This window comes from Hippopotamus amphibius, chromosome 1 (genome assembly GCF_030028045.1).
Source record: "Hippopotamus amphibius kiboko isolate mHipAmp2 chromosome 1, mHipAmp2.hap2, whole genome shotgun sequence".
NCBI classification, from domain to species: domain Eukaryota; kingdom Metazoa; phylum Chordata; class Mammalia; order Artiodactyla; family Hippopotamidae; genus Hippopotamus; species Hippopotamus amphibius.
In genome coordinates this window covers 25,156,106-25,184,009 of record NC_080186.1, presented here as the reverse complement: position 1 = coordinate 25,184,009, position 27,904 = coordinate 25,156,106, and the positions used below count along the sequence as shown (strand labels likewise).

General features: G+C 41.3%; 1 protein-coding gene across 2 annotated transcripts; it reads right to left on the bottom strand.

Moving 5' to 3' along the window:
• Nucleotides 1-3,313: 3,313 nt before the first annotated feature.
• KHDRBS1 (KH RNA binding domain containing, signal transduction associated 1) lies at nucleotides 3,314-26,796 on the bottom strand. 2 transcript variants are annotated; one of them, XM_057703690.1, is made up of 10 exons: nucleotides 26,257-26,796; nucleotides 24,840-24,902; nucleotides 15,144-15,268; nucleotides 14,049-14,165; nucleotides 12,324-12,470; nucleotides 9,349-9,482; nucleotides 8,374-8,575; nucleotides 7,785-7,852; nucleotides 6,929-6,987; nucleotides 3,314-4,657 (listed from the first exon to the last, which is right to left on the bottom strand). In XM_057703690.1, the coding sequence occupies exons 1-10, from the start codon at nucleotides 26,636-26,638 to the stop codon at nucleotides 4,560-4,562; spliced, it is 1,395 nt and encodes a 464-aa protein (XP_057559673.1). In that variant the 5' UTR covers nucleotides 26,639-26,796; the 3' UTR covers nucleotides 3,314-4,559. The 2 variants fall into 2 exon arrangements, with proteins under 2 accessions (XP_057559673.1, XP_057559681.1); XM_057703698.1 differs by lacking the exon at nucleotides 24,840-24,902 and having other exon boundaries at nucleotides 26,257-26,789.
• Between the last annotated feature and the right edge of the window lie 1,108 nt (nucleotides 26,797-27,904).

Sequence of the window (27,904 nt, the reverse complement as noted above, 5' to 3'; positions counted from 1 at the left end):
ACAGACAGAGGGGGTAAGGTTTTGGTTTTTTTTTTGGTTGTTAAATGGCAAAGGCTATGATGAGGAAGAGCCAGGACAGGTCCCCAGTCCTCCCTAGCTCTAAAACTTATAGACTGTAATAAAACTTCACAGGTAGTAACAGAAAGCTATAGAAAACACTGGGACCAACTGACTAAGCTGCACACCCAGAACAGGCAGACCACAGGCAGGCCCAGGTCTGCCAACAATGGAACCGGCCTTTTCGAGCACAAATTACTGACCAAATGAAGAAAGAAGTTTCCCCAAAATTCTGCTCTTAAGACTAACTTAGGAACAGTTGAAATTAAATTCTCTGCATTCAGGGACTTTCTCCTAAAGTCTCCTGGCCATTTATGTGACCAGTATCAAATTTAGGACTTCCTGGATGCACAAGACCATGCTCGATACACATGGCCCTCTTTAAAGCCCCAGACAGCAGAGGCTCCTGGCTGAGAGGCAGCTTTGGAAGAAATGATCTCCAAGAAGGCAAATTTCACTGTCAAAGGCCACAGTACCTTCGGCATACCTAGATGGATCCTTTCTCCTCAGTGTCCCTTATAATCCTAATAACTTACTCAAGGGCAGAGGAAAAATCACCCAGTTAGTTTCTTGATGGCATCAAGCAATAGGAAGGCTCACTCAGTTGTCAGAGTTCCCAGCTACCCAACCAGGGAGTTAAACTTTCTTAGGGAAAAGAACACCAACATTTACTATGGACATGGAAGTGGTTGGCCTTATATATATATATTTGAACCCCGTCAGTTTGCCAACCACTGTAAGGTGTATGTTATCACTATCTTCCTTCCCAGATGTGGAAATAAGTGATGTGTTTTAGGTCATCAAACAAAAGATAGCTCATAGATTCAACTCCAGGTCTCTCAGGTTCCATGTCCTTTCTACCACACCACAATGTCTCTAACCAGGGATCTCTTCTGTGTGAGAAATACCCCTTCCTTAGATTAAAAGCAGTATAGCATGAGAGGTAAGATGTCAGGTTCTGGCAACACAAACTTGGGCTTGATTATTAGCCACACTAATTATGTGACCCTGGGAAGTCACTTACCTTCATTAAGTCTCAGTTACTTCTGTGAAACACAGATATTACTGAATAATTGTTTTTTTGGTTGCTCAGTATCTATTTCCCTTTTCTAATAACACTTTGACTTCCTTTTGAGGAACTAGTTTTTTTCTTACTGCATACTGGTAAAGTATAGGCATGTGACTCAAAGCTAATCCAGTCTGACACTGCCTCCCTAGAACCTGAACCTTGAGCAGAGGGAGAAAGAAACCAAACATGGCTAAGAGTGTACTTACTCCAGCAACAGTGTCCAAGGAGCTAATCCCAGCTTTAGGACTGTTCCTGTGGTCTACCACTGCTGTCCCAGTTAGCTGCAGCCACTCCGGTTCCCAAGCCATATTTTCTAGCCTTCTTATTAAATCTGTGGGCCCCTAACATCCTTCTAATAAATTCCTTTTCATTTACACTAGCCAGTCACTTTGTTGCTTATAACCAATGAACTCCAAGTGAAACACCACCTTATCAGGTTACTGACAAAATAGAGTGGGAGTCAATAGTTATAAGCTGACAGCCTGGTCATTACAAGTAAATTTAACATGGACTATAAGCCAACATAAAAGCACGGTCCTCTTGTAAATAAGGTACAAAGTACATACAAGCAAGATTTGCCCACTGATTACCTCCCAGGCCACCACCTGGCAAAACCGTTTTACAGTTAGGATAAAAGGCCAACATCCTTAATAGTAAGCCACCTTAACATACCTGACATGGGTCTTCACTACCCATTCTACTCCAGGAAACGCCTCAGGAGTTTTCAATCACCTGAAAATGGAGAAGTAAGAGATCAGTCTTTTGAAGAGGAAGTTTTAAAGACATACAAAATAAAAGATAGAGATCCTGCATGCAGTTTACACATTACAGGAGAGAAACATGCAACTTTAAAGAAATTTTAAGTAACATTTCATTGTGAATATCAATACGGGGACCTATGGGGGCTCATCCTTGTACATTTTAAAATAGCTGAGCAGAAAGCTTTACTTTGGGGAGCAGCAGGTCTAAACTACAGTCATTGAAATTTTACAATGTGTCATTTAAGATGTCAGACTTTGTGCCCAGGTTACATTACATTTCACTTGTGATGGGCAGGATTATTAAGAGTTATGGCTAATTTATGCGGCAGCATATGGTTTTTATTTTTACAGCTATTTTTATTAAACAAGTTTTGCAAAGTTTTAACATTAAAATTAACAGCTAAAGAATTGTTTATGCAAGTTTCTGTCACAGTTTATGTAAAAGAGAAATATGTGCTATTAAAATCAGACATTTAGGTTACCTTTGGTTTTTTGCGATGCATGTTAGCTTTACACATCCTGATTCTCTTGCGATAATTTTCCTTTAAAAAGGGGGGTATAGAGTGATCTCTTTTCATCAAAACAAGACATAATGCCCTGAAAGCTGACTTCAAACCATGGTTGAAAATTCAGTTATTTACACTTTATCACAATCTACAAATACATTTTTTTTGTTGGTGTGTTTTAAAAAGAAAAAAAAAATGTCCATCATGCACTGCTGCAGGCAGCTTGGCACTTCATACAAGAGGATTTTTCACCCCCGAGCAGTTTAGGTGGTTCCCTTAGGGAAAGCATTGAGAACCCTGAGAATTCATGTAAAGGAGTGGAAACAGGGTCAACCAATTCCATCATTTCCTCTCTTGGTCTCTCAGGAGGGAGGTTCAGAGCCAGGCTACCATGCCAGATCCTGCCCCAGCCCAGCTGATTTGTTAAGAGCATTTCTGGGTTTGGAAGGGAAACCCTTAAGGGAACCCAGGGCTTGCTGAATTGTCATTATCTAAAGGCAAGTGCTATCCCTTTCCAAGCTCACAGAGATTACTGGTGTTACTCTTAGGGCCACCTACCAGCTCTACAGAAGGTGCAAACTAGCGTGGCTGGCACTTTAAATATTGAGGCCTATGTATGGAAACCAACCCAAGTTTCAACTTAGCTGGATTTTTCTCTCCAGAAATTAAAGCTTGTGATAAGAATTGGATAAAACTGCTTTCAACAACTTCCAGGGGGTGAAAAAGCTTTGGTTATTTTTAAACTAAAACTTAACAACTCATAAACTTTTTTTTTGGTATACTTAAAATAAAATCCCCCCCCACCACTTTTAAGAATGTCTCCAACTTTTAACAAGCCCATTAACTTTAGAGTTAATTTAAGTTTATTTGAAAGAGAAAACTATTTTATTGTCCACCCAAAAAAATGACAATTCATCACATTTACTTTGATTAAAAAAGGACTAAACTTTATTGACAAACTGCTGCAGACATTTTGACATAAGTTTAAGCTACCTATTTAGGCAGACTTACACATGTAGCATTTAATCTTCCAAGAACAAAATGGGAGGACGGTACAAATCCAATTAGGACTTTAACTTATGTACAAAGTGGATTTTGATTCCTTTTTCATTCAGCTGCAGTGTCCCTTTTTATATCATGCTAGTGTTGAGACATACTTGACTAACTACCTTGGAACAGTTCAATATTGATAACCATCAACTTAAGAAAATCATCAGTTTTTGGCCCCAGTGTCCAAGTGAGCTTTTCATGGAGTGCAGAATCTCAGATGGACAAAATACTCTGTCGTTTTAAATACTGAAATGTTAATTATTAGTACTATTACTGAAAGGTTGTTCATGACTAAAAAGCTCTGCATCAAATTCAAGTGGCCAGCCCCTCTCCCCAAATCAACTTCTTCAAAATCTACTTCCCACGAAGTATCTCTCAACACTGTATGTCTGGGGCTAGATTTCAAAACCCACATGATGAAAAAGTCAGTTTTACGAACCTAATTTTGTTGTTGTTGTTTTTTAATCAATTAACCTTAAAAATTGCATCAACTATTTAAATCATGAGGATCTTTCATATTAAAATTTAACCTTAAGATTCAACCGCCATGTGCTTTTAAAGGAAACATTTTTAGAGACGTCTGAGCTCACTTTTACATGGTGGCACCTACTGCCGTTAACATTTGTGATTTTAAATCTTAAACAGCCCTGAATTTTGAAATGTAGCCTAGTTTGGGATTCTGCAACTACAACTTTACGGGATGCCTCAAGTCAAAACTAAGAGAAAGTTAACAAGCCTTAACTTCAGAACCTTTAAGCAAGCAATGTCACTTTTGAAACTAACAGGTTTGTGTTTTTTTTTTTTTACTCAACTTCTTTTTTATTATAAAAGGTACATTTCTGTTTATATTTAAACAACAAAGAAAAAAAGCATCTACACACTTAAAAAATTAATTCGATATTCCTAAATCTATTTTAACTCATTTTAAAATACTACATACAGAAGCCAGAATGCAGAGTTAAGAATGGAGTAAGGTGGGGGAGAAGAAGGGGACCACGAAGAAAAACACTTAGACAATTACTTGTCTGTTGTGGGTAAAGCAACAGGAATCCTGGGAGATACAAGAAATCAGTAACAACTTTGCTCATAACTGATATTTTCCCCTCATGTTTGTTTTTAATAACGTCCATATGGGTGCTCTCTGTATGCTCCCTTCACCGGCCTAGCTGGAGGGGCCTTCAGTGATGGCCTGGTCCCATTCCAGTCATCTTGGCCTGTGGGGAAAGCAAGAACAGTTTATAAACCATGTGTCAATGGCATTTTGGGGTGGGCAGGCGTAGGTCACCTGGTAAAGATCACCAAAAACAATGCTTTGCTTCCAATGTCTTGCAACCTCCTCGGTGGTCCTTACTTTTTTACTTGGCTTGGCCCTCCTGAGCAGTTTAGGCAATTTCTCAACTCCAGGATAGTTTTGAGTGGACAGACAGAAGGAAACAGTTCAGGAAGGACTTGGAGTGATGTCCAGGAAAGAAGCTGCCCATAGGCAACATGATCTATACTCCAGCCTCCCAAACCTGAATAAACCCAATACCTTGCTTGGGAAAATGAGGAAATCAATCTAATTGGGTCCACAATACCCTTTTCTGTTTCCAAAGCAATTTGGCAAAGAGCCTCAGGTAAGGTGACAATTTCTGAAAGTCTTTCAGATTGGAAGCAGCAAGTAGCTAGCTCCCTTTCCATGCAACAGCAAGTCAGAGTTCTCCCTGGAGGAATGTCCTCTGGCTCCTTGGGAAGGGCAAGCAACGGCCACATTTCAAGAGCCCTCCACCAGCAGAGCTGGTCCACTGCCCTGGCAGCGGGAAGTACAATCAAATGTGTTAACAGCAGTCATTAGGAGAATTCATTATCTCCTTTTTTGTGCCAACAGTCCAGAGAAGCCAGACAACATGACTGACATCCTCAAATGGCCTTCCTCTGTGACAGGGAAAAGCCTATAGGAGACGATCACTTATTTCTAGAGCTCATCTCTCATGAAGACGAGCTGTGTTTATAAGCTTATTCTTCCCACTCACCCCCAGACTTTACCTAGGCCTGTTATTTCTCTAGCTGCTTGCAGTCACAAACATCTGTTCCATCACTATAGGTCTAAAACTCCTACATGGATGCTGCACAAAGCCCTATGCTATCTAAGCCTATTTATACTTCCAGTAAAACAGATATGTCCATCACTTTCCAAGAGGTTTCTGGGTATCAACAAGACAGTTTATTTTTCTAACTCTGCTTATAAAGGCAGAGATCAGAACAGATTAACCGTGGCTACATCATACCAAGAGCACAAGGAGCAGCCTGCCTGTTTCAGTGCAGTCTTTTCTCCAGCAAAACAGAAATGTAATTTAATCAAACACATACAGAGGCCCCATTGTGCTGCCTCACCGATGAAGGGAAATACCCGGGGGCAATCATACCACCCTTCTAAATAGTGGCTTATGAGCAGAGCAGTGCAGTGTTACGGGTGGCAACTGTCCAGTACCATTTAGCTAGAACTGGTGAAAACTGTTTCCCTGGGCAAGCAGCTGACTGGCTACTACATTCTGTGCTGAGGAGTTGAGGAGTCTGTCTGTGGGAACCCTAAGAGGCTCCCCTTTCCAGTTAAGGGTAAGGGAGACTGTGAACTAGTATCTTAAACTGTCAACTGCTGAGCCCCTTGCCAAGGTCTCTGGACTTCCCTTGGGTAAGCTGGAAACACCTCACAGTTAAAAGGCTGCTCTCTCTGCCTCTCCTGCCACATGGTACTCCCTCTGAGACCCATTAACAAGGGGACATAACTGGCTCTTGAGGATACTCTTGAGCAATGTGTTTTCAACCAAGCCTCAGGAAAGGCAGTTTGGTCCTGCTCCCGTTCCAGCATCTATAGCTCTCTTGGGACTAAGGACTGAGTTGAGATGTCTCCAAGACAGTAAGGAGCTTGGTGTCAGTACTGCTCTGCATTGGCTCCAGCCCTCAGTTTCTAATCTAACAGGTACTGTTCTTGCCCCCAACCTGCTCTTGCCCTTTGGGTCTCTTTCAGCTAGCATTTCCTCCACACTGAGATTCTTTACAATAAGATCCAAAATTGTTTTTAAAAATGAGGTGCGGAAGAGTTGGGTATGATTAAATTCTTATTATCCACCACTATGGCCTAGGTATTAGCAGCAAACCCAGGCCTAGCCATCTCCCAGCCTAAATTAGGAAAAAAGTCAACATCAGCTGAAAAGCCTGCTGCTCCAACCAGGCTAACCTTGACCTGAGCCCTAGTTTAGGACATCTGCTTAGCCATCCAAGAGTAATAGCACACCTATCTCATTTCAATAAGTTCTTCTTTCTACTGCACAGCACGCAATTTAAATAAAAGCAGGACTCCTACTGTCACATCTATCAACATGTTGGCCTTCTATCAGAGGTTTCTCCTTAGGTGTATGACTGTCTGACCTCCAGTAATCCAGTCAGCAGCATTCTCCCAGGTACTTACTTGCACATTTTGTCCCACCACAGAAATAAAGACATACCATATGCTTCATAAGAATCTTGAACCTCCCCATGTCCATAGTCATAATATTCTGAGTCCCTGAAAGCCAAAGACAGAGTGTGAGAGCTATACAGTAATCATGTTTCAGTTTTACCTTTCTCCCAAACACTTGCATATTTCAGTCATTTTACTGTGTGTATAAAACAAAAAGATGCTCATTTTACTCCATCTCCAAACCACAAAATATTATTTCCAAAGCATGTATACACCAGGTACTCATTTAAAAATTGTGACAACTATAGCAAAGAAAAATGAATAGCACACAATTTAAAGTGAAAAAGCTCAATCCAAAAACTCAATCTTAACCACAGTGTACATAAACATGTATTCACAGGGCTCCCCGGAAGAGAATGAAGAAACATGAAAAGAACTGTTCTGCCCCCACTGTAGAATTATGAGAGGACTTTTCAATCAGTTAAAATACACATATACACATACACAAAACATGTTTTTAAAAAAAAAAAAGCAGAAAGGAACCTGAGTTACAGTAGTGGGATTCTAGTATCCTTTTAAACTTTTATGCAATTTTAATGTGGCTGTGACATTTTTAAATAATAAATAAAAATAATTTTAAGGCATTTTCCCTTTGTTTCCATGTAGTCACAGCTCAGGAGTTTTTCATCAGCTAACCCTAGATTCCATACTATAATTTAAAATTCAGTTATCCAAATTTGCAGATCCAAGAGTGTGCCTTACACACATCAAAAGCAGAGGAGACACCTTCAAAAGGTGAACCATCCTGCTCTTTGGATTTGTGCTGCCTGAATCTCTCAGTTCCTCCCACTCCCTCTATCCATCCCAAGGACATGAAACAGCACTTCTAGTGCCTGACTCACCCTTGGCTTTGGCTGTAATAGCCTTCGTAGCCTTCGTAACTCTGTTCTGCATATGTATCATCATATCCCTGGAACAAATAAAATGAAATAGAAAATCAGAATCACAGAAAGTAGGTAAGGTAATTATATTCAATGGGAGCATGGAAGGCTTCTGGATTAACAGAACAAGGAATTTCCCTCCAAAATGTTAACACTTGTGAAATAGTCAAATAAGGGAGGGAGAGGGGAGAGGGAGGGAGGGAGGAAGGAAATAATCAACCAAATTAAAAAAACCCTTCCAGTGTGGGCAGGAAATAAGGTACAAGGTTGAAATGCAGCATTATCAGCAGTAGTAGTGGAAGTTCCTTTTGTAAAACACTAAACATCAAGGCACAACTTATTTCCTGTTTAATCTATACACATATAGTAAACCATGCTTAAAAATGGAAAAATGTTCTCATAGCTTAACATTCACTGCAAGAGAAGAGGGCAGACTCCAAATCTTACATGCAGTCCCTGCCACCTACATCAAGGGCCAAGGCCCTGTCATTTAACTTCCTTTGGCAATCTGTTAGGTATTAGAAAATGGCACACTGTCCAAATGTCTTACATATTCTTCATAAGTTTCTGGTGCAGGCGGTGGAGGCAAAGGTATTCTCTGGATGCCTGCTGTCCGTGCTCTTGGTGCTGGAGCACCCCTCACAGTAGGTGGGGGCGGCACTCCTCGAGTCACAGTGGCACCTCTGGTGATGGCTCCTCTCACTGGTGTACCACGCACTAAAGCCCCCCGAGGTGGTCCAACACCACGGCCCCTGCAAAAAAGTTTATTTTAAATGGAAATTTTTATAAATAGGCTACTTTCATGTTCAGATTTGTTTGCAAATTCTGGAGCTAGATAGATTTTACGATGCCTTAAATAGACTATTATCAAAACACAGAGGAATAGGGTGTTCAGTGGGTGGTCCAGTGGTTAGGACTTGGCACTTTCACTGCAGTGGTCAGGATTCAATCCCTGGTCGGGGAAGTAAGATCCCACAAGTCACTCAGTGCAGCCAAAACAAAGCAAAACAAAACAACATAGAGGAATGTGTAGGTGGGTAAAGGACCCATAATGGAAGGTTCCCCAGGTCCCATGGTGGACCTCTTAATGTCTCATTAGTGGAGAGTCTGAACAGTCCATTAAGGTCTGTCACCAAAAGTAAAATTCTAAAGTCAGAGACCATTTAAAAATGCTAAAACTGTCCCAAAGTAAAAAACCAAAAGTTTCAGCAGGACTGCTATACTTGACTATGGCCAAAGTGACAAAGACCTGGAACTCCACTCCTTTTTTTGGAGTGGGAGCGTGGGAGTGCCACACGGCTCACAGGATCTCAGTTCCCCAACCAGGGACTGAACCCAGGCCACAGCAGTGAAAGCGCCAAATCCTAACCACTAGACCACCAGGGAACTCCCTAGAACTCCACTCTTGATGCAACATACAAACTCTGAGACCCCTTCTAAGCTGGAGATATGAGCACCAGTAAGAGAGAGACGGTACTAGCAATCGAATTTACATTCCGTTTCCAGTTGTCTCCATTATTTATACCTGGGAACAGGTGGAGGAGGAGGTGCAGCTCCCCGGCCTCTCACTGGTACCCCACGTCCGCGAGAGGGCTCTGGTACTCCATTCAAGTAGGAAAGCTCTAGGAACTGCTCTTGGCAGATATCATCCATCATATCCTGCAGATAAAAGATAATGAGAAGGAGTGTTGTACAACATCTCTACCTTCTGCCGAGAAGTCATCTAGCCCATATGAGCCTTGGATGCTAAGAACAACTTTGAAAGCCCAGATGAAGTCTCAGGTCATTCATTCTTTGAAGTCAAATGGTACCCTACCTGTCACCTCTCTGAGGAAAGTCTTGATGGTATACCCCTCATTATTCAGATGAAGTTCTTCATGATGTGGTCCCTGCCTCGCTCTCCAGATCACTTCCATCTTCTCTCCATGTATAACCCCCTTTCAAGCCATGCTGAACAACTTGCAGTTCAGAACATGGCATACTCTTACACATTCATTCTTGCAAACAGTTTCCACTTACCAGAATAATAAAAGCCACTACCATTAATTAAGCTCTATGGCTGGGTACCATATAATAAGCTTTATACAGGGTTTTCAGTTTAATCTTCAAAATAACCCCGAAGTAGGCAGATCTTCCTATTTTACATTTGGGGAAACAGATTCAGAAAGTATAAGCAATCAGTCTAAGGAAACAGAGCTAGTAAGTGGCAGATTCTACATGTAAATTCAGAATTACCTGTCTCCAAAATCTAGGCTTTGAATCATTAGACTGTATTATTGCCTTTTTTGTCCAACTGAGGGATTCTAATTCTTACAAGTTTTAATCTAAAATATTACCTTACCTCTTTTGAAAAACCTTCTGATTCTAACCCCTCACTCCCTCTTTTCCCACAGCACCACGTAATTTTCTCTTAGCACTTACCACATCATTTTAGAATTGTCTGTCTTTCTCACTAGGTTGTGAGCTCTTCAAGACCCATTTTTGTAACTTCAAACCCAAGCACAGTATCAGGTACCCACCAGATACTTAACAAATGTATGGGATCAACAAGGAATCTGAGGCTCAGAAAACTGATATAATAACTTGTCCAAGATGACATAGATAAAGTTCCCAGTCCAGTGCTTTTCCTACTGTACCAGGTTCTAAGGGGAAAACGGAAGGCTCTGGTCATGGATGCAAAAACAGGCTCACTTTTTTTCTTCACAAGTGGGAAGAACTGAGTCAAATGCCATTTGCAAATCTTCTCCACATATTTCCTGATGAGAGTCATTTAGTCTTAATACTTCATGCATTTTTATGTATCCCAGGTGTATACAGCTTCTAGAAGATTCTAGTCACCACAGAGATGCCCCCCCTCACCCTCCAACTCTTCGCCTTCTCCTATCTTATACATTTGTGTTGCTTGAGACTCACACTGGAGAATCAAGTAACCAATGATGGACCATTTGCTTATATTCCTCTAACTGCCACAGCAACACTGAGGAAACCCAGATCTCCCTGGCAGGCTTCTTTTTTGAAGATCCACGTACATGGAAGCCTTGTAAACCTAGCCCTTCTGAGAAATATGCTGAGACTAATGATAAAGAGGAGCTGGGCATTCCCTTGCAGGCCTTCAGATAATGGGTGGCTCAGGATGCTTCAATATACATCTCCAAGTGTAAAAAGAATCCCCTCTCAAGGGAAAATTTACCAGCTCTGAGTTTTTCCTAGGATATTTAATTAATTAATTTATTTGGTTGCACCAGGTGGGCTCCTTAGTTGCAGCATGTGGGCTCCTTAGTTGTGGCGTGCAAACTTCAAATTGTGACATGCACGTGGAATCTAGTTCCCTGACCAGGGATCAAACCCAGGTTCCCTGCATTTGGGAGCGTGGAGAGTCTTAACCACTGCGCCACCAGGGAAATCCCCCTAGGATATTTTAAATCGGCTGTTTCATGCTGAACACTCTAATGATGAGCTACTTAGAAGCAAAGCAGCTGCTGAGACATCTGAGACAGTGTTGGAATCCTTGGAGCTCAGCATTATAGGTACACAATGCCTATATATTTTTGCTCTACCAATTCTCACATCCTCTGACACAGTTCTGACTCCCTCAATTTACATATACAAGAAAACCAGGAATTACATATCACTTCCTCTCAGTGATGAAACTATGATGCTTGCTCAATTCTAGCTGAATAGTACTCCAAATGCTTCTTAAGGTTCCAGATTCATCCTTGGTTATTAAATATGCAACAGTAAGTAGTATGTTGACTCTGAAAACTACCAGGTCTTGACAAAAGGCAAGAATCATCACTTTCTATTTACTCAAGGAATGAAACCTCTGACCAGGTGGTAATAAGCAAAACAGGTAACCTGGTCTGTCCCAATTCTTCCAGGGCCTTAGCTACATTGTGAAAGGAGTTGTACACCAATCTATTTAATATCATCAACAGTTAAGCCTACAACCATCATGCCTCTTTCAAATCAACTCTACCTGAGTAAACTCCTCCAGGAGAGAAAGTCTTGAATGCACCCTGGTCAGAATTTAATCCATTAATACTGGAGACTAGAGGCTTCTTGCTGTTATTACTAGACTCTCTAGAGTCTAGAATATAACCCCCTTAAGTGCAGGGAGTTATGACCACCTTAGTCTTTTCCTATCATAACCTCCTGGTTCCACACTAGCACCAAAATACATAATTTAGTGAAGACCTTGTTAAATCTTTGTTAATCAGCTGTTAGAATGCCAGACACACTGTGGACCCAAGATATTGACAAAAGATACTGGTATACAACTAAAACCACATTAGATAAGGAGTGGCAGAGTGGCCTAGGGGCACAGTGGTTTAAGAACCAGGTACAAGTAATGGACTACCTCAGAAAAATGAACACAAATGCAGAATTCGGTATGCAATTTCAGGTTATGCAGAGACCCTGGTTAAGACACCCTGCCTTAGCAATAAGCACAAGACCCCAGTTTTCTCTTGCTCAAAAGATACACATTGTGGATTTCCTTACTGGTACTAGAAACTTCTTGACTTCCTCCATAGCGTGAGCCATAAGAGCATAAGCCTCACACGGGGGTCCAAAGACTTCAATGAAGACATGCAGATCCATATTCAAGTGGGCATATTTGGGGTCTCCACCTTTGCGCAGCTCTTCCTCCTATGGAAAAATGCACAAAAAAGTCACATCACTTGACTAGGGAGAAAATGACACCTTTACCTCTAGGCCAAAGAGACAGTAAGAAATGACCCCAACACCTAAAAAAAATAGTAAAGTGAAAGAAAAAAGTAAAACAAACTCTGGAGAATAGTAATTTACACAATCTGCTAAACCGGCAACTGGTCTGCTGCTAAAAGTTAACTGTCGTTTTGAATCACTGGTGTGTTCATTGGTGCTCTTATTAGAAGGTTTAGAAGAGACGAGCTTAATTCCAGTCTCCATTCAGATAACAGCTGTTTGCCAAGCATTCATCTATTCATTGCCAAGCATTTGCTTTTAAATCCCAGGTAGAGCTGTTAATCACCAGCTCTTCTTATCTGCTTATATGGTCTGGGAAGTTCTAGGGAAGGAAAAAAGTCAGGACAGAGAGAAGAAAATCTCATGTAAATCTCAATAGCTAGAGTAACATACTTCAGCCCTAACTGTATTCATCTAGTGAGAAATATGAGTGGACAAAAGAAGAGGGTCTGAGAAAACAATGTCTGTCAATTAGGCTGCATAAAAGGAGACCTGAAAAAGTTTTTAGACTGTAGCAGGTATGTCTCATCTAAAAAGCTGACCCTTGGGACTTCCCTGGTGGCGCAGTGGTTAAGAATCCACCTGCCAATTCAGGGGACATGGGTTTGAGCCCTGGTCTGGGAAGATCCCACATGCTGCAGAGCAACTAAGCCCATGCGTCACAACTACTGAGCCTGAGCTCTAGAGCCCGTGAACCATAACTACTGAGCCCACGTGCCGCAACTACTGAAGCCCGCACACCTAGAGCCCATGCTCCGCAACAAAGAGTAGTCTCTGCTCGCTGCAACTAGAGAAAGCCTGCATGCAGCAATAAAGACCCAATGCAGCCAAAAATAAATAAATAAATAAATAAATAAATAAATAAATAAATAAATAGCTAGCTAGCTAGCTGACCCTAGAAGGCTAAGACTATTCTGTTTTGGTGGGAAGCTTCTCCACACTCACAAAGAACATAAAAAGTATGGGGCTATGGCATGGAAAAAAAATAAGCATTAGGTCCCATTGTCAGGATTACTCATGGTTCCTTTTGTAACATCTTCTTTTAGCCGGACTCACATTCCAGCCGGCTATAAAACAAACCAGCCAACTAATCCTCAGACTCACGGGCACTCACAACACTATTGCTCTCACTTTCCCACATTACTGGAAAGGGAATGTGCTGTTTACATTTTAGTGTCTTCAGTCTTGTTAAGTTTCAGTACATCCAGCTCCCCTTCCAAGTTTTCACAGACAAGCTTACTAATGCCAAAGTTGCTACTGCTATTTCCATTACTATGTTGTCAAAGTCAGAAAGAAAACAATTATCAGGGCACACCTAGGTTCTTCCAAGGTTGCTAAAGAAGTAAACTAACTGGTCTACAATCTGTTACATCGCATACATATGTAAGGGAATCACATTCTGTACATACACAAGTGCTAGCTTCCATAACGTATCCATACTGGACTCTGGACTATTGGAAGTCATTAGGGTGTTTTCTTGACTCATTAGTGTGAGCTTACCTTGGCTTTGTCTCTCATTGAGCCTTTTCCCAACACAGAAATCTTTGCACCAGTCTCCTCTTGCAGTCTTTTGATTGTATTCCCTTGTGGTCCAAGGATCTTCCCCACAAAATTGAACTGACAGAAAATAAAGACAGATTTCTAAATATATATGTTCCTAAAAAATACTTCCACATGTTTTATTTCATTTATCTTCAATAATCCTGTAAAATAGGTAGAGTATTATCATTCCCATTTTACTACAGGATATACTGAGGCTGTACTGATAGCCTACAGTTACATAACTGGAAAGTGGCAGTTCTTAGACTTGAATTTCCTGATGTAGTCTGGCATTCCTCCCATAATATCACACTGCAACCCTTCCTACTATAACATACAGAAACATTTTTAAGGCAGTTACTTCAGAACAGAACAGACATATGGTACCCTGTGTAGTACTGGTGTTATAAACTAAATATAACTAGTTGCTTTTAAAAACAAGAACAAAAGAACACCAAAAACCAAAAAACACAAAAAACCCCACAAAACTTTAAGTAATAAAATTAACTTATTTGTGCTGCAAGGATTTGTGTTGTATTTCCTTTACTTAGATTTCAGGTCAATCTTCTGACAGACAGCAACTCTTTTTTTTTTAAAAAGCAATGTTTGTTTATTTATTTATTCATTTGGCTGTGCCACATGGCATGAGGGATCTTAGTTCCCCAACCAAGGACTGAACCTACGCTCCCTGCAGTGGAAGCATGGAGTCCTAACCACTGGACCACCAGGGATTCCCCAGAAAGTAACTCTTTAGGGTTCAATTTTTTCTTTGAACTTGCAGCCTACACAAACATTTGAGAAAACAATTCTTTTTTGATAATAAAAAAGATGATTATATTTCCTTCCTGGCTATCGCTATGCTATTTGTTATGGACTTGTATGTTTCAACTGTCAGACAGTCATCACAAGTATGGGACAGAACCTTCACCAGCTTAACTTTCTGACACATCACAATCTCCGTTAAGTCTTTTACTACAGCCCATGCTACAAGACATACTACATACTATATACTCTCACACTACAAAGACAACTCGTAGTGAGGCACTCTTTCCTTACCTTGGGATACTGCTTGACAGGTATCAGAACCCTCTCCTTCAGCTTCATGTTCTTGTGAGAAAACAAGTCCAAGTAATTCTCCTCATCGTCCTTTTTTGAATCCCCTTTCTGAATCTTCTCAATTTCTGAACAGGACAAACAGAATTTAATTTAGTTTTGTTCTTGTAAGTAAAGGCAAAATTCTCAGTCTATTTAAAGCAATAACATGGATTACTGTGTAGTGAGACCAAATAGTTCAGATGAAAGCACTAATTTCAAATAGAGGCTGGATGAAAGCACCAAAGCTAGATGAAGCTGACTAGGAAACTGCTCTAATAAGAGCAGTTTGCTCTTCCACTTCTAGCTGAAACCTCTACAGAGACATCCAAATGTTCTTAAGAAAAAATGGAGTTAGGGGTGAGATGGGGAAAAGGAGATAAATGAACTAAAAAAATTAAAATCTGCATCAAAAAAAGTACAAAGTCATATCTTAATGAAGAGACAAAGTAATTTAAATACACAACCAAGAGTCTCATTAAAATTCTGTAACAGTAGTGCTTTTGGATAGTAGTAGTCCTTAAGGGTCTGAAAGACCTGGTTTTTACTCTACCACTCACTAGCTGTGTGAACTCTTGAAAAGTTTTTTAATTGCTCTGAATTTTGGTTTCCTCAATTGTAAAATGGAGGCAATATCTACTTCATGAGGTTGCTATAAAGACAAAATAACACACAAACATGCTAAGTAAAGCCTATTTCTTTCTTTTTTTTTTCTTCTCCTTTTGGTTGCACCACTTGGCATGCAGGATCTTAAGTTCCCAAGATCAAATCCGAGTCCCCTGCAGTGGAAGCACAGAGTCTTAACCACTGGACCACCAGGGAAGTCCTGAAAGCTCATTTCTCAGGAAGTGTTTTAATATATACTCAACACTATCTAGCTCAAAGTCACTCAGGGTCCTAAAGGAAAAAATGCATCGAGGTAATTTCTTTTTTTAAAATTTATTTTATTATTTATTTATTTTTTATTTTTGGCTGCATTGGGTCTTCGTTGCTGCATGAGGGCTTTCTCTAGTTGTGGCAAGTGGGGGCTACTCTTTGTTGCAGTGCACGGGTTTCTCATTGCAGTGGTTTCTCTTGTTGCAGAGCATGGGCTCTAGGCACACAGGCTTAGTTGCCGCACGTGGACTCAGTAGCTATGGCTCACAGGCTCTAGAGCTCAGGCTCAGTAGTCGTGGCACATGGGCTTAGTTGCTCTGCGGCATGTGGGATCTTCCCAGACCAGGGCTCAAACCCATGTCCCCTGCATTGGCAGGCAGATTCTTAACCAACGCGCCACCAGGGAAGCCCACCAAGTTAATTTCAATTCACAGGTTAAGACAGTTTTATCAGCTAGAACCTTAGCATTCAAAAAGATTTCCTATTATTAGGGAATTTCAATCATTCATTCTTTTATTCAGTGATTGCAAGTGTTTGAGTGCTTCCTATGGAGAGGCACATGAAGAGACAGGTACAGGTATGATCACTAACCACTATGGAAGACCCACTAAGGGCCAGGCACCTTGTCCTGTAAAGTATAGGAGAAACAACAGAACAAGTCACACATGATCCCAATATCCACTGTGTTTATATTCTAGAGTTCCCAGTCTACGAAGTTAGCAATGAAGTATAGTTAAGTACTACAACAGGAGTACTAACAGAGATGGGAGCTGAGTATGGAGGCAATGAAGAGCAGTAACTAAAAGGTTATACTACAGTCCACTGAGAACAACAAAAAATTATACCCCCTAAGATCACTGGAATATTCTAACACAGAATGTTCTCCTTATATAACATCTCCATAGTGTTTCTATCTTCTATAATTTTAAGGCAAGGGTCTTCAAACTTCAGTATGCAGCAGAATCACCTGGAGGGTTTATTAAACTAGATTGTTGGGCCCCAATCCCAGTCTGGGATTGTGTTAGGAATTTACATTTATAACAAGTTAGCAGGTGATGCTGATATTGCTGCTCTAGGGTTCACACTTTGAAAACCATCAGTTCAATGTATAACGATATACTACCTCAAACACAGTCTGCAAATCTTTAACAATTTTAAAAAATAAATGTTTAGACTAAGTCCAGCTGTGAAGTACACAGATGAAGGAAAGTTACTGAGACTGACAGACTTCACAGAGGTCAGAATTTCAAACTGAAGGCTTCTATTTATTAAAAAGCCTCATTTCAGATGTTACACATCTTACAAGAACTGTAAATGACAGTGCTCTTTGCACTCCTATTTTTCATTGGAGTAGAAAACAAATTTGACCTTACAATCAACAGTAAATGCTTCACTCAACACCCTATTTGTTCACTGTTTCACTGGTGATGTATCCTGACCTCCACCCTTTCCCACTTACTGCTAATATTAACTTTTTGTAGTCTCTATTTTTGAGCTTACCATCTCTGAACACACCTCTCCTTGAGATTCTGGGCTGGGAAACAGTACTCAATCTTCAGAAGTCGTATAGGAACAAAGATGCCACATTTCTAATCTGAAAACATCACTGAGGAGCTTCTAAAAATGTGAACAAATTACATACTTCATATTATCGATGTCTCTCTGCGTGTCCTAATTGGTGCCATCTAGTTAGGTCCTTCAGCTGTACTTTATACAGCTCTCCAGAAACTTTAACTGGTTAGAATAAGAAGACTCAAAGTTTGTTACTCTGTTAATCTATACTCCCATAGGAAGCAGAGCTGCAAAAATTGAACCCAGCAGAAAAGTTTGTTTAATATCAACGTAATGTGCCCTATGAATTTAAGACCCTTCTATAACACGGATCCTTCTGCTATATTTTGAACTAGGCAGATCTTAATTAGGATCCCCTTGTCCACTTACTTCACAATTAAAAAAATGTTAAAGCCATTTTAGAGAATTCAGAGAACAATGATTTAAATAAAACAAGACTGAAAAGATAAAACATCAGGGGGGTTAGCCTAGAAAGCAAAAGAGTAAGAAGCAACTTGAGCCTTCAAGAAGGGTTATCTTCCATGTCTGGAAGGGGAAGGACCAAATATTTTTTAAATGCCTACAATGTATCAAATTCTATACAAACATCACCTCATTTATCCTAAAAAATAACTCAGTGAAGTAGCTGGTACTATCCTCATTTTATAACTGAGGAAACAAACTCAGACAAGCTAAATCTCTTAAATCACAAAGCTGTTAAAGCAGTATCAAAATAAAGATTAAAACCCAGGCTTTCTCTAACTTCAAACTTCATGCTCAATGAGGGGGTGTGTGGGGCACTTAAGCAAAAGAAAGCTGATTTTGTAAAGTTTTGGGAAGTACAGCTTACATCCCCAGGCACTGTCATGGAGCTAAAGGCAACAAAAGAGCTCTGCGGGTGCCTCAGGTATTCAGCTGCCCAATCTTTCTTTTCTTTTTCAATCCTCTCCTTTTTTTTCTTTTTCAATTTTTCTCCTTGGCCTCACTTCTTGCGGAAAGCTAAGGAGCAGGCTGTAACAGGAAGAAAAAAAAATCGAGGAGCTTCCTAAAAATGCCTTACCCTCAGGCAAAAGTACTTTCTAGACAATCTTTCTGAAATTGACTCTTTTAAAAGATCTTTGCTTGGGCTTCTGGAGACCTTAGATGTCCCAAGAGTCAAAGAAAGAAAAGCTAAGGTGTAAACAACACAGAGAGTTGACCCATTTGCTTCAAAGTCAGATACAATAATCCTATCCTATATCCAGTGCCTTTTATGTGTCAGGAATTTTGTATTTATTGTTTCCCTTTGTCTTTATAACCAGGATTATCCCCACTTAACAAGTGAAGAAATCTTGTCCAAGATAACAAAATCAGTGACAGAGCAGGTATTTAAACCCAGGTTATTCCTTACGTCCATCAGAGCAAATTCAACAAATTCTGTGGCATTTCTACTACTCTTTCACTATAAGTTAATCTTTCCTTTTTTGGTAGGTCTTATCACAACCAGACTGTTAGCTCCAAAGGATGAGAACTGTTTGTATGGTTGACAGGAAAGAACATGAGTTTTGAAGCTAAACAGAACTGGGTTTGAGTCCCAGCTCTGCTACATGCTTGGTGTGTGACCTTGGGCAAGTGGTTAAACCTCATTTAGTCTTCCTTCTCACTTTTAAAAAGGAGGGTTTTTTTTTAATGGAAAAAGAGATTTAATGAACATAAAAACGTTAATACTAGAAAAGTTTGAAAAAAATTATATTACAGATGTTATCAACTGGACTGTCTTAACTAAAAAAGACTATCATATACATTCCATTAACTGAATATTTGATAAGGAGCAAGACATGCAAGATTTTCTGACTAAGGTATCCAGAGATAGTGTTTCTAGGAGGGCAAGATTCATAGGATATCTGCTCCAAAAGGTCAGGTGTCATGCCCTCCTCCAGACTATCAATGTATTCCGTTTATACATCCAACGACAGCACTCCTTCCCCTGCTTTGAACAATTTCTTGACCCTTTCCATCACTAAACTATTTGCCATTTATAGTACAATGCCTAACAGACAACAGGCATCTATAAACATGTACCAAATTAAACAAATGTGCCATTAATGCCCCCAACTTCCCTTAACGATTCATATAACTTCATCATTCCCAAATGTATAGCTCTCTGCCCTGTATCTTTTCTGTTGATAAATCCTTTTGGAATCACAAGTCCAGTAAGTTTATTAACTTACACTTATAAAACCACTCCATTCTTTTCATTTTTCAAATTCTTATTATTTAAAGCAGGAGCACAGAGCTTGCAGGTTTTTAATGTGGTTTGGGGTCACAGCCCCTACAGACTAGCTCCCCAGAAGATACAAACACAATATTTCACATACAATGTTGACTAAAGGTGGGTATTGGCTCAAAAAAATCCCTCAAAGCCTCAGTTAAGAGCCCTCTAAGAGGCTCAGTTTTCATATTCAAGGATAGTGGCAAACTATTATGGTATGTTGACCATAGTCTCCAAAATCTCTTTCTCAGGGCACAACTGAGAGTTAGGGGCTTTTTTTCCTCTTAAAAACAAAACAAAAAACCACTTTATTTTGAGATAATTGTAGATTTGTATGCAGTTGTAAGAAATAAGAGATATCATATATCCTTCACCCACTATTCTCCATAACATTTTACATATCTATAATACAATATCATAAGCAGAAAATTCACATTAATACAATCTATCAACTTTATTCAGATTTCACCAGTTTTGCATGTACTTATTCGTGCGCTTAGTTCTATGCGATTTAATCAGATTTATGTGACTACCATCACAGTCTTGGTATAGAACAGTTCCACCACAAAGATCCTTCATGTTACCCTTTTATAGCCACCACCACCTCCCTTCCTCTCTCCCTCACACTGGCAACCACTAATGTTCTCCATTTCTATTATTCTGTCTTTTCAAGAATGTTAAATTAATGGAATTATACAGTATGTAACCTTTTGAGATTGCTTTTTCATTCAGCATAATTTTCTTGAGGGACTTCCCTGGAGGTCCAGTGGTTAGGACTTGGCATTTTCACTGCCGGGGCCCAGGTTCAATCCTTGGACAAGGAACTAAGATCCCAAAAGCCATGCAACCAAACAAAACAAAAAACCAAACCAAAAACCCAAAAAACCAAAATCAATCGAAACAAACTCTTGTGATCCATCTAAGTTGTTGCATTTATCAATTGTTCATTTCTTTTTATTGAGTAGTATTCCATGGTATGGATGTACCACAGCAGAACTATTCAACAATTGGAGACATACAGCTTATTTCCGGTTTCTGGCTATTATGAATAAAGCTGTTATGAACATTCATGTACAGGTTTCATATGAACGTAAGTTTTCATTTTTCTGGGATAAATGCCCAAGAGTACAACTGCTGAGTCATACTGTAAACACAAGTATAGTTTTGTTAAAAACTGCTTTATCAGAGACCGATGCATGCTAATATTTTACTTAATTTTGCTAGTATAATGTTCCATAAAAACAGTATTGTACTGTATATATGTAGCCTTATGGGATTGACTTTTTTTACCTAACATCAGATTTCCAAGATTTCTCCATGTTGTGGCATTCAGCTATAGTTTTCATTTTCACTGCTGTATTTCAGTTTGAAAAATCTCATAGTATCCAATCAATGGTGAAACAAGCTGTACCATTTTATGAGTGAGGCATTCACAGGCTAAAGTTTCTTTGAGTACATTCCTAGGAATAATCTTGCAAAATTTTAAAGAATTTGAATGTTCAACTTTCAAAGGAAATGCCAAACTGTTATCCGAAGTGGTTGTACCAATTCATACTTCTAACAGCACTGTTCCTTCTAATCCACATCCCCTCAAGCACTAAGTCTTGTCTGACTTCATTTCTACCAATGCAGCAGGTTTTCATTATTCTTCTGTCTCCAAATTCTTTTTTCTTATTTATCTTCATTTAGTCTTTTAGCTACTTCAAAAACTTTTTTTTACTGAAGTATAGTTGATTTACAAAGTTGTGTTTAATTTCTGTTGTACAGCAAAGTGACTCAGTTATACATAAATATACATTCTTTTTCATATTCTTTTCCATTATGGCTTATCAGAGGATACTGAATATAGTTCCCAGCGCTACACAGCAGGGAAGACCTTGTTGTTTATCTCTTTTAGCTACTTTATATTCAACAAGTCAACTTTAAAAAAATAAATCCAGCTTGGAATTAGTTTGGAAAATGCAAAAAACCAACATGTTATTTTAAAAGTTGTCATCTTTATAAGACTAGTTCCTCCTTCCAGCAAGACATGGCATATTTCTTTTTACTCAGACCTTCCTTTATCACCTTCAGTCGACTTTAAGTTGACAATGTGATCACAATATTTCTCATCTGTAATATTGAGATAAAAATTCTTCTTGCCTCATACAATGGCCAGGAAGATGGACTAAACGAGCAGCACAGGTCATGGCACATGTTATACACTCTTACAAAAATTAAACATTGTTATTATTTATGATTATTCACATAATCTTGAATTGATTTTTATTGCCTATCCCAAAGCTTTTGATATTCTAGAAAATGAGATAATTTCGTCAATTGTTTTCTAATTGGCTACTGCTTCTGTATCAGAAAGCTACTGATTTGTACATCTTTACCTCATAATCAGCCACATCACTCACTACTTTCCTAGGTAAACAACCATGAAGTTGCTGCAAATAATGATAAATTCTGCCTCTTTCTTTCCTAATATTTATATTTATACCTACACAGGCATCCCTCAGTGTCCTGGGAAGACTGGTCCCAGGACCACACCCCCATACTAAAATCCAAGAATGTTCAAGTCCCTTATATAAAATGACATAGTACTTGCATATAACCTATGCACATCCTCTTATATACTTTAAAATCATCTCTAGCTTACAATGTCAAATACAATGGAAATGTCAAATACAAAGCCAATTCAAGTTTTGTTTTTTGGAAATTCTGGAACTTCCCCCACCCCCGAGTATTTTTGATTTGCTATTGGCTGAATCCACATATATGAAGAACCCATGGATATGGAGAGCCATACTTGGTCTATAGTTCCTTTGCAATTCCATTTTCTAGTTTTAATAGTCTTGCTAGCTCTCTAGAATGAAATGGGATCATCTAGATATATTTCTATAGTATATGTATTGTAAATAAAATAATTAACAATTTTGAAATTTCAATAGATTTCTGTCTGGAAATATTCTGCACTGAGGTTTTGTTTTTTTTTTATTGTGCCGCTGCATGCAGGATCTTAGTTCCCTGACCAGGGATGGAACCCATGCCCCCTGCACTGGAAGTGTGAAGTCTTCACCACCGGACTGCCAGGGAAGTCTCTGCACTGAGGGCTTCTGGAAGATAATTTTCTGAGTATCCTTTCAAGATCACCTAGGGATTGTTAATCTGTTGAAAATGTTTACTTATTCCTGAGTCATTTATACTAACTTGTATCTTCCCAGTTATAAAAAGTAGAAAAAGAACACTGATACACATAAAAATACCTTGTTTATTATGTAAATATTTAACACAAATAATATAATTTTTTTTCCCCAGAAAACAAGTGTCGGTACCCTGAGAGTCCCTGTACATCTGCAAATGCATTTATTTGTCATCGTGGTTGAATATCAATTTGGTTAATACATAAGTCTATATTCAAAATCGAAATCCCTCAGAGTCGTGTTGATATTTTTCCATCATGCAATGAAGATGAATATTCATTCAACAAATATTTAGTAAGAGGCCACTCTGTGCAGCACTCTTATTAAAGGAACAGAAGATACAGCCGTGAACAAAGCAGACAAAAGATCCTTGCCCTGGTAGAGCTGACATTCTAGTCATAAAGAAGGGGCAGCCAACAAGCAAACACATTAACTACATGTGGTACATGAGGTGCTGATAAGTGCAAAATAAGGTAAAGCTGGGAAAGGTAGAGGGAGGGGTGAGTGCCTGGTAAAGGAAGAGTGGTCTGGGTCTTGCGGCACCTCTTGGGAAACGGACAGAGTTGCCTGGAGGAGTCACAGTCCCTAGGGCTAGGCTCTGCTCTCTGGGTTTCCTCCTTCTTCTGTGTCTTGGCCTTGTCATCTTTACTGCCCTGTTGGCTAGCACTCTGATGTGTTCGAACAGATTTTCTTTTAATATTTTAGCACAAATTTTTTTTAGAGTACAGTCTGTTGCAGGTGCTATAGTGGGGGATGGGGGGTGGAGGGCAAAGAGGGTAAGGTGTGAGGATCCAGACTCAAACCTACTTCCAATCCTCCTTACGTTGCTAATTTTGTTACCTTAGGCAAATGACTTAATCTGTTTGCCTTGGTTTCCTCCTGTGCAGAAGTAAAGATAATAAGAGTAACTTCCTTACAGTATTGTTATAAAGACTAAATATTTGATGTAAAGTGCTCAGACCAGTGTCCAGCATCCAGTATAGTGTACGCTATATCTTTCTTACATGTGTCCTTATCACAGAGCTTAAACATTACTATACTGTCTTCTCAGTCTCACTTTCTCACAACTGGGTGACTTTACTACAACTCCTTTTCCAGATCATTCAAAGATATCTTAAAATAAATCAACTATACAATTTAAAAAAATATCTTAAAATCCAGGTCCAACATATATCAAGACTTATCCATGCGAAGAAGTATTCACACATGCCAAGTCAGTTCTCTCAATGAGCCAGCACTACCTCAATCCTACTTCTCCAATTAAAATCCAACTTCGTTAAAGCAAAAAGAAATAAAAAAAGCCCAAGTTTAAAAAATGAAAGAGCACTCTCTTCTAACAGAAGTTAAGCAGTGAGAGAAGGGTGAAAATCCTAAGTAACTTTTAAGGAGCAATAGTTTTTGATGGCTATCCTGAGAAACCATCTGTTACTTCAAAGATGAGCACCATACTGCACACTTGATGTGCTCAGAGAAGCACAAGAAACCTCGCAAGTTCATACCTTACTCAGTGCCACGAATTTACAACTAGGAGAAAACTGATGGCAAGTTATTATCTAATGATCATAAGTCAAAGGGAAGTGTGCTACACAACATTTAATTTTCACAACTCACCATCCCACTTTACAGAGGGCGTTACTGAGGTTCTGAAAGTTTCCCAGGACTAGTCAAGAGTTAGAATCTCAAACCCAAGCCAACACCTAAAAGTTCTAAAGTTTGTTACTTTATTCTCACACATTTAATCTGGACTGATTACAGATGCGAGGAAATAAAAAATAAGACCCAGTCAACCTTTACCATTTAGTCTGACGTTCCTGAATCTGCACGTACTTGCTTTCAGATTCAAACATCTGGTGTTTGCTATATGCAAGACAATATAAAAAAATATAAAGATTAAAAAGCATTCCTTGCCCTCAAAGAGCCTGCCAGAAGAACACAATGAACAAATAACGTTTCAAACGATCTGACTGCGTTACAAAAAAGCAGAGTTGAAAACATAAGCAGTTTATCTAAATGTTCTTATTCTTGACCGCCTAGGGCTTTGTTTACTGTGTTTAAAAGTAAAGACCTCTTACCAATGGTGGAAGATAGAGAACAAAGGGAGGGAAATCGTATTTTCACAACGGACCTGTCCACTATATCAACCCTGCCAAAGAGTCCAACTACTCATTCAGTGTTGGAAGGCTGTGAATTTTTATTTGCTTAATAAAATTTAGGTATAAGATACACTTATTAAAACGATTTAACTAGAAGAGACTGCAAAACACACGGCTTTAGGGAGAAATCAGAGCGACTAGATGATGGCCAGTTTTGAGCAAGGAAGCAGCGCGAGTCTACAGGCAGAGAACAAAGACGACTATTCCTAATCTATTTCAGTACTGAAGCAAAAAAGGAGGGAGGGTGGAGACCATGCAACTTCTGTCCATTTCCCCCCATCTTAATTGGGAATGTCATGCAAACCATCCTTAATCACCATTTCCCCCTTTCACTGTCTCTAGGTTTATTTTTCCCCTTCTTGAATGACGAACGCATGTTGTAAAATAAAGGGGTTCAACCGTCTGGCTCGGCGGCAATGACCATCTTACTTGCCCAAGTCGGAAACCTGATTCGGAAAACCTCAAGCTCGGATTCCCACAGGTTGCTCCTGCCTCCGAGCAACTCAAGCTCCAGTTACCGCTAAGTCCGACCCGGCCGCGGCGGCCGTGGAGCGCTGGACAGGGCACCCGAGCCTCACCCCATCTCACCTCCGCCCGCCCGCCCTCCCACGGTCCCTCCCGGCTCAGGCTGTCTTCACCTCCTCCACCCTCAGTTGAGGCGCCGACCGCCACCCGCGATCAAAAAAGCTTCCCCTTTTGGGGAAGAAGATGAAGGTTCATTTCTCGAAGGATCCGAGCACTCAGAGCGCGGGGCAGCTGCGAGAGGTGGGAGGGGGAAGGGTCGGCGAGGGGGCGGGAGCGCGGCACTATCCATCAAGATCTTTGCGCTAAGAGATCGCCAAGTCCCCTTCGGGCCTCCACTGCAGCCTAGAAACTGTCCCTCGCAGCCTGGGCCGGGATGGGAATGTGGAATCCAGACTCCCGAAAACGAGGATCAGAGAAGCGGAGTCCACGAATGCCTGGGTCCCCAGGGGACAGGAAGCGAGAGGAACAAAGCCACTACCACCCATGCCCCCGGGGGGCCAGGTGACCCAGAGGGACCCCGGAGACCCGCTTACCTGCCGTCAGCAACTGCATGGCGTGAGTGAAGGACGGGTCGAGCGAGTCCTTCTCGGCCATGAGTTCGGGCAGGTACTTGTTCTCCGGCTCCATCTTGACGGAGGCAGTGGCTGAAGGGGGCAGCAGCGGGGTCGGCGCTGGACCGCCCACTGTCGTGTCGGGACCCGTGGCCGAGGGCGGCAGCAGCGGTGGCGGCTGCGTGGCGGGCGAGGCCCGGGCGCCCCCCCGGGACCCTCCTCCGCCTCCCCGGGACCGGTGAGGCAGCGGCGGCTGCCGAGACGGCGCCTGACGCACTGAGGGGTGGGCACCTGAGGGGTCCATGGAGCCGCTGCGGCCCGAGGACCGGCTCATGCGCGCGGCGGGGTCGTCCCGGCGCTGCATTGGGGAGGATGTGCGATCGAGGGATCAAGGAAGCGACGCGGCAGCGGCAGAGGCCCGAGCGGCGGTTGGCGGGGGTGGGAGAGCGGGAGCGACGGCGACCGAAGCCGACCCGAGCGACCCAGCGAAAGAGAGCACCGGAAATGAGGCGGCGCGCGTGCGCAGCCAGCCACCGGCACCGCCCTTGGGTCTCTCCGCGGAGAACAAAGTCCCCGGTCGGGCCACGGCGCCTGCGCACCGCCGCGGAGTCCGAAGAAGTCGCCTCCCCGCTCCCCTTTTCCCTCTGAGCCCGCCCGGCCGGAGCCTTGTGCGCGTGCGCGGGTGGCCGCGGGCTCCGTTCGTTTTCTTTTCCACGTGACCCGGCGCTAGCGGGACATGTGTCTCCTCCCCCTTCTGGCCGAGCGCGCGGAGGGGGCGGGGGCTGTGGAATGTCTTTGTCTGCGCGCGGGCCCGCGACTTGTGGGGCGGGAGACCTGTTATTCGCGGGGCCACGCCCCCTCCAACGGCTGAGCTGTGGAGGGGGAAACTGTATTTAATAGGATGGCGGGGGGTGGTCACTGAAGTACGGAAACGAAAGGAGCCCCTCCAGGGGGATGCGGGAGGGGAAGGAAAGAGAAAATTGGGGCTGTTTGGGCAGAAAGAGTGGAGGGAGAGAGGCGCAGGGGAGATCAGGGTGAAGGGACGACTAAGGAACAGTCTGACGCAGGGCCGGGGGGGGGGGTGGAGGTGGGGAAGGGAAGCTTGGAGGTGGACTTTGAGGAAGGACGGGTCAGTGGAAAGACCGAAAGCTATTGGAGGAGTTAAACTAAGAGGGAGGGTTCAGATCAGAGACCTGATATCTAGCCAGGAAAAGAGCCCCAGACCAAAGCAGGGATTCCAAGAAGTACGTATTCCTTGGTTTCCAAGATAGAAGGTTCTTAAACGTTAGCCGTTGTTGATCCGAGAAGTCGTCTTAAAAGACGAAGCGTTTTAGCTCTCTACCTATAGTACTGCTTTGTGCAGACGTGTTTCTTCCACAAAGAAGTGGGGTAGAGGCCAGCTCCTTAATTTGTGGTGGTTGCTTCTGCGATGTGAATGCTGGTCGTCTTGCCCTTCACAATGAATAATCATTCCACACTTGCTCCAAGAGACAGACCCTTACCACCGCTCTTAAAGCCAAGGTATTATAGTGGACAGGCTCCCACAGCGTTCTCCTCATCCTGGGGCGCTATATGCAAAGGAAGGCTAGGTCTTTACTTTCTCGTGAACTCTCAAACACCTGGTACCTTC

Coding starts and splice junctions, on each gene's coding strand:
- KHDRBS1 (XM_057703690.1), bottom strand. CDS start 26,638: ATGCAGCGCCGGGACGACCCCGCCGCGCGCATGAGCCGGTCCTCGGGC. Junction 6,988..7,784: donor TATTACAGCCAAAGCCAAGG/GTGAGTCAGGCA, acceptor TTTGGCTTTCAG/GGACTCAGAATATTATGACT. Junction 4,658..6,928: donor AGATTCTTATGAAGCATATG/GTATGTCTTTAT, acceptor CTTTCCCCACAG/GCCAAGATGACTGGAATGGG.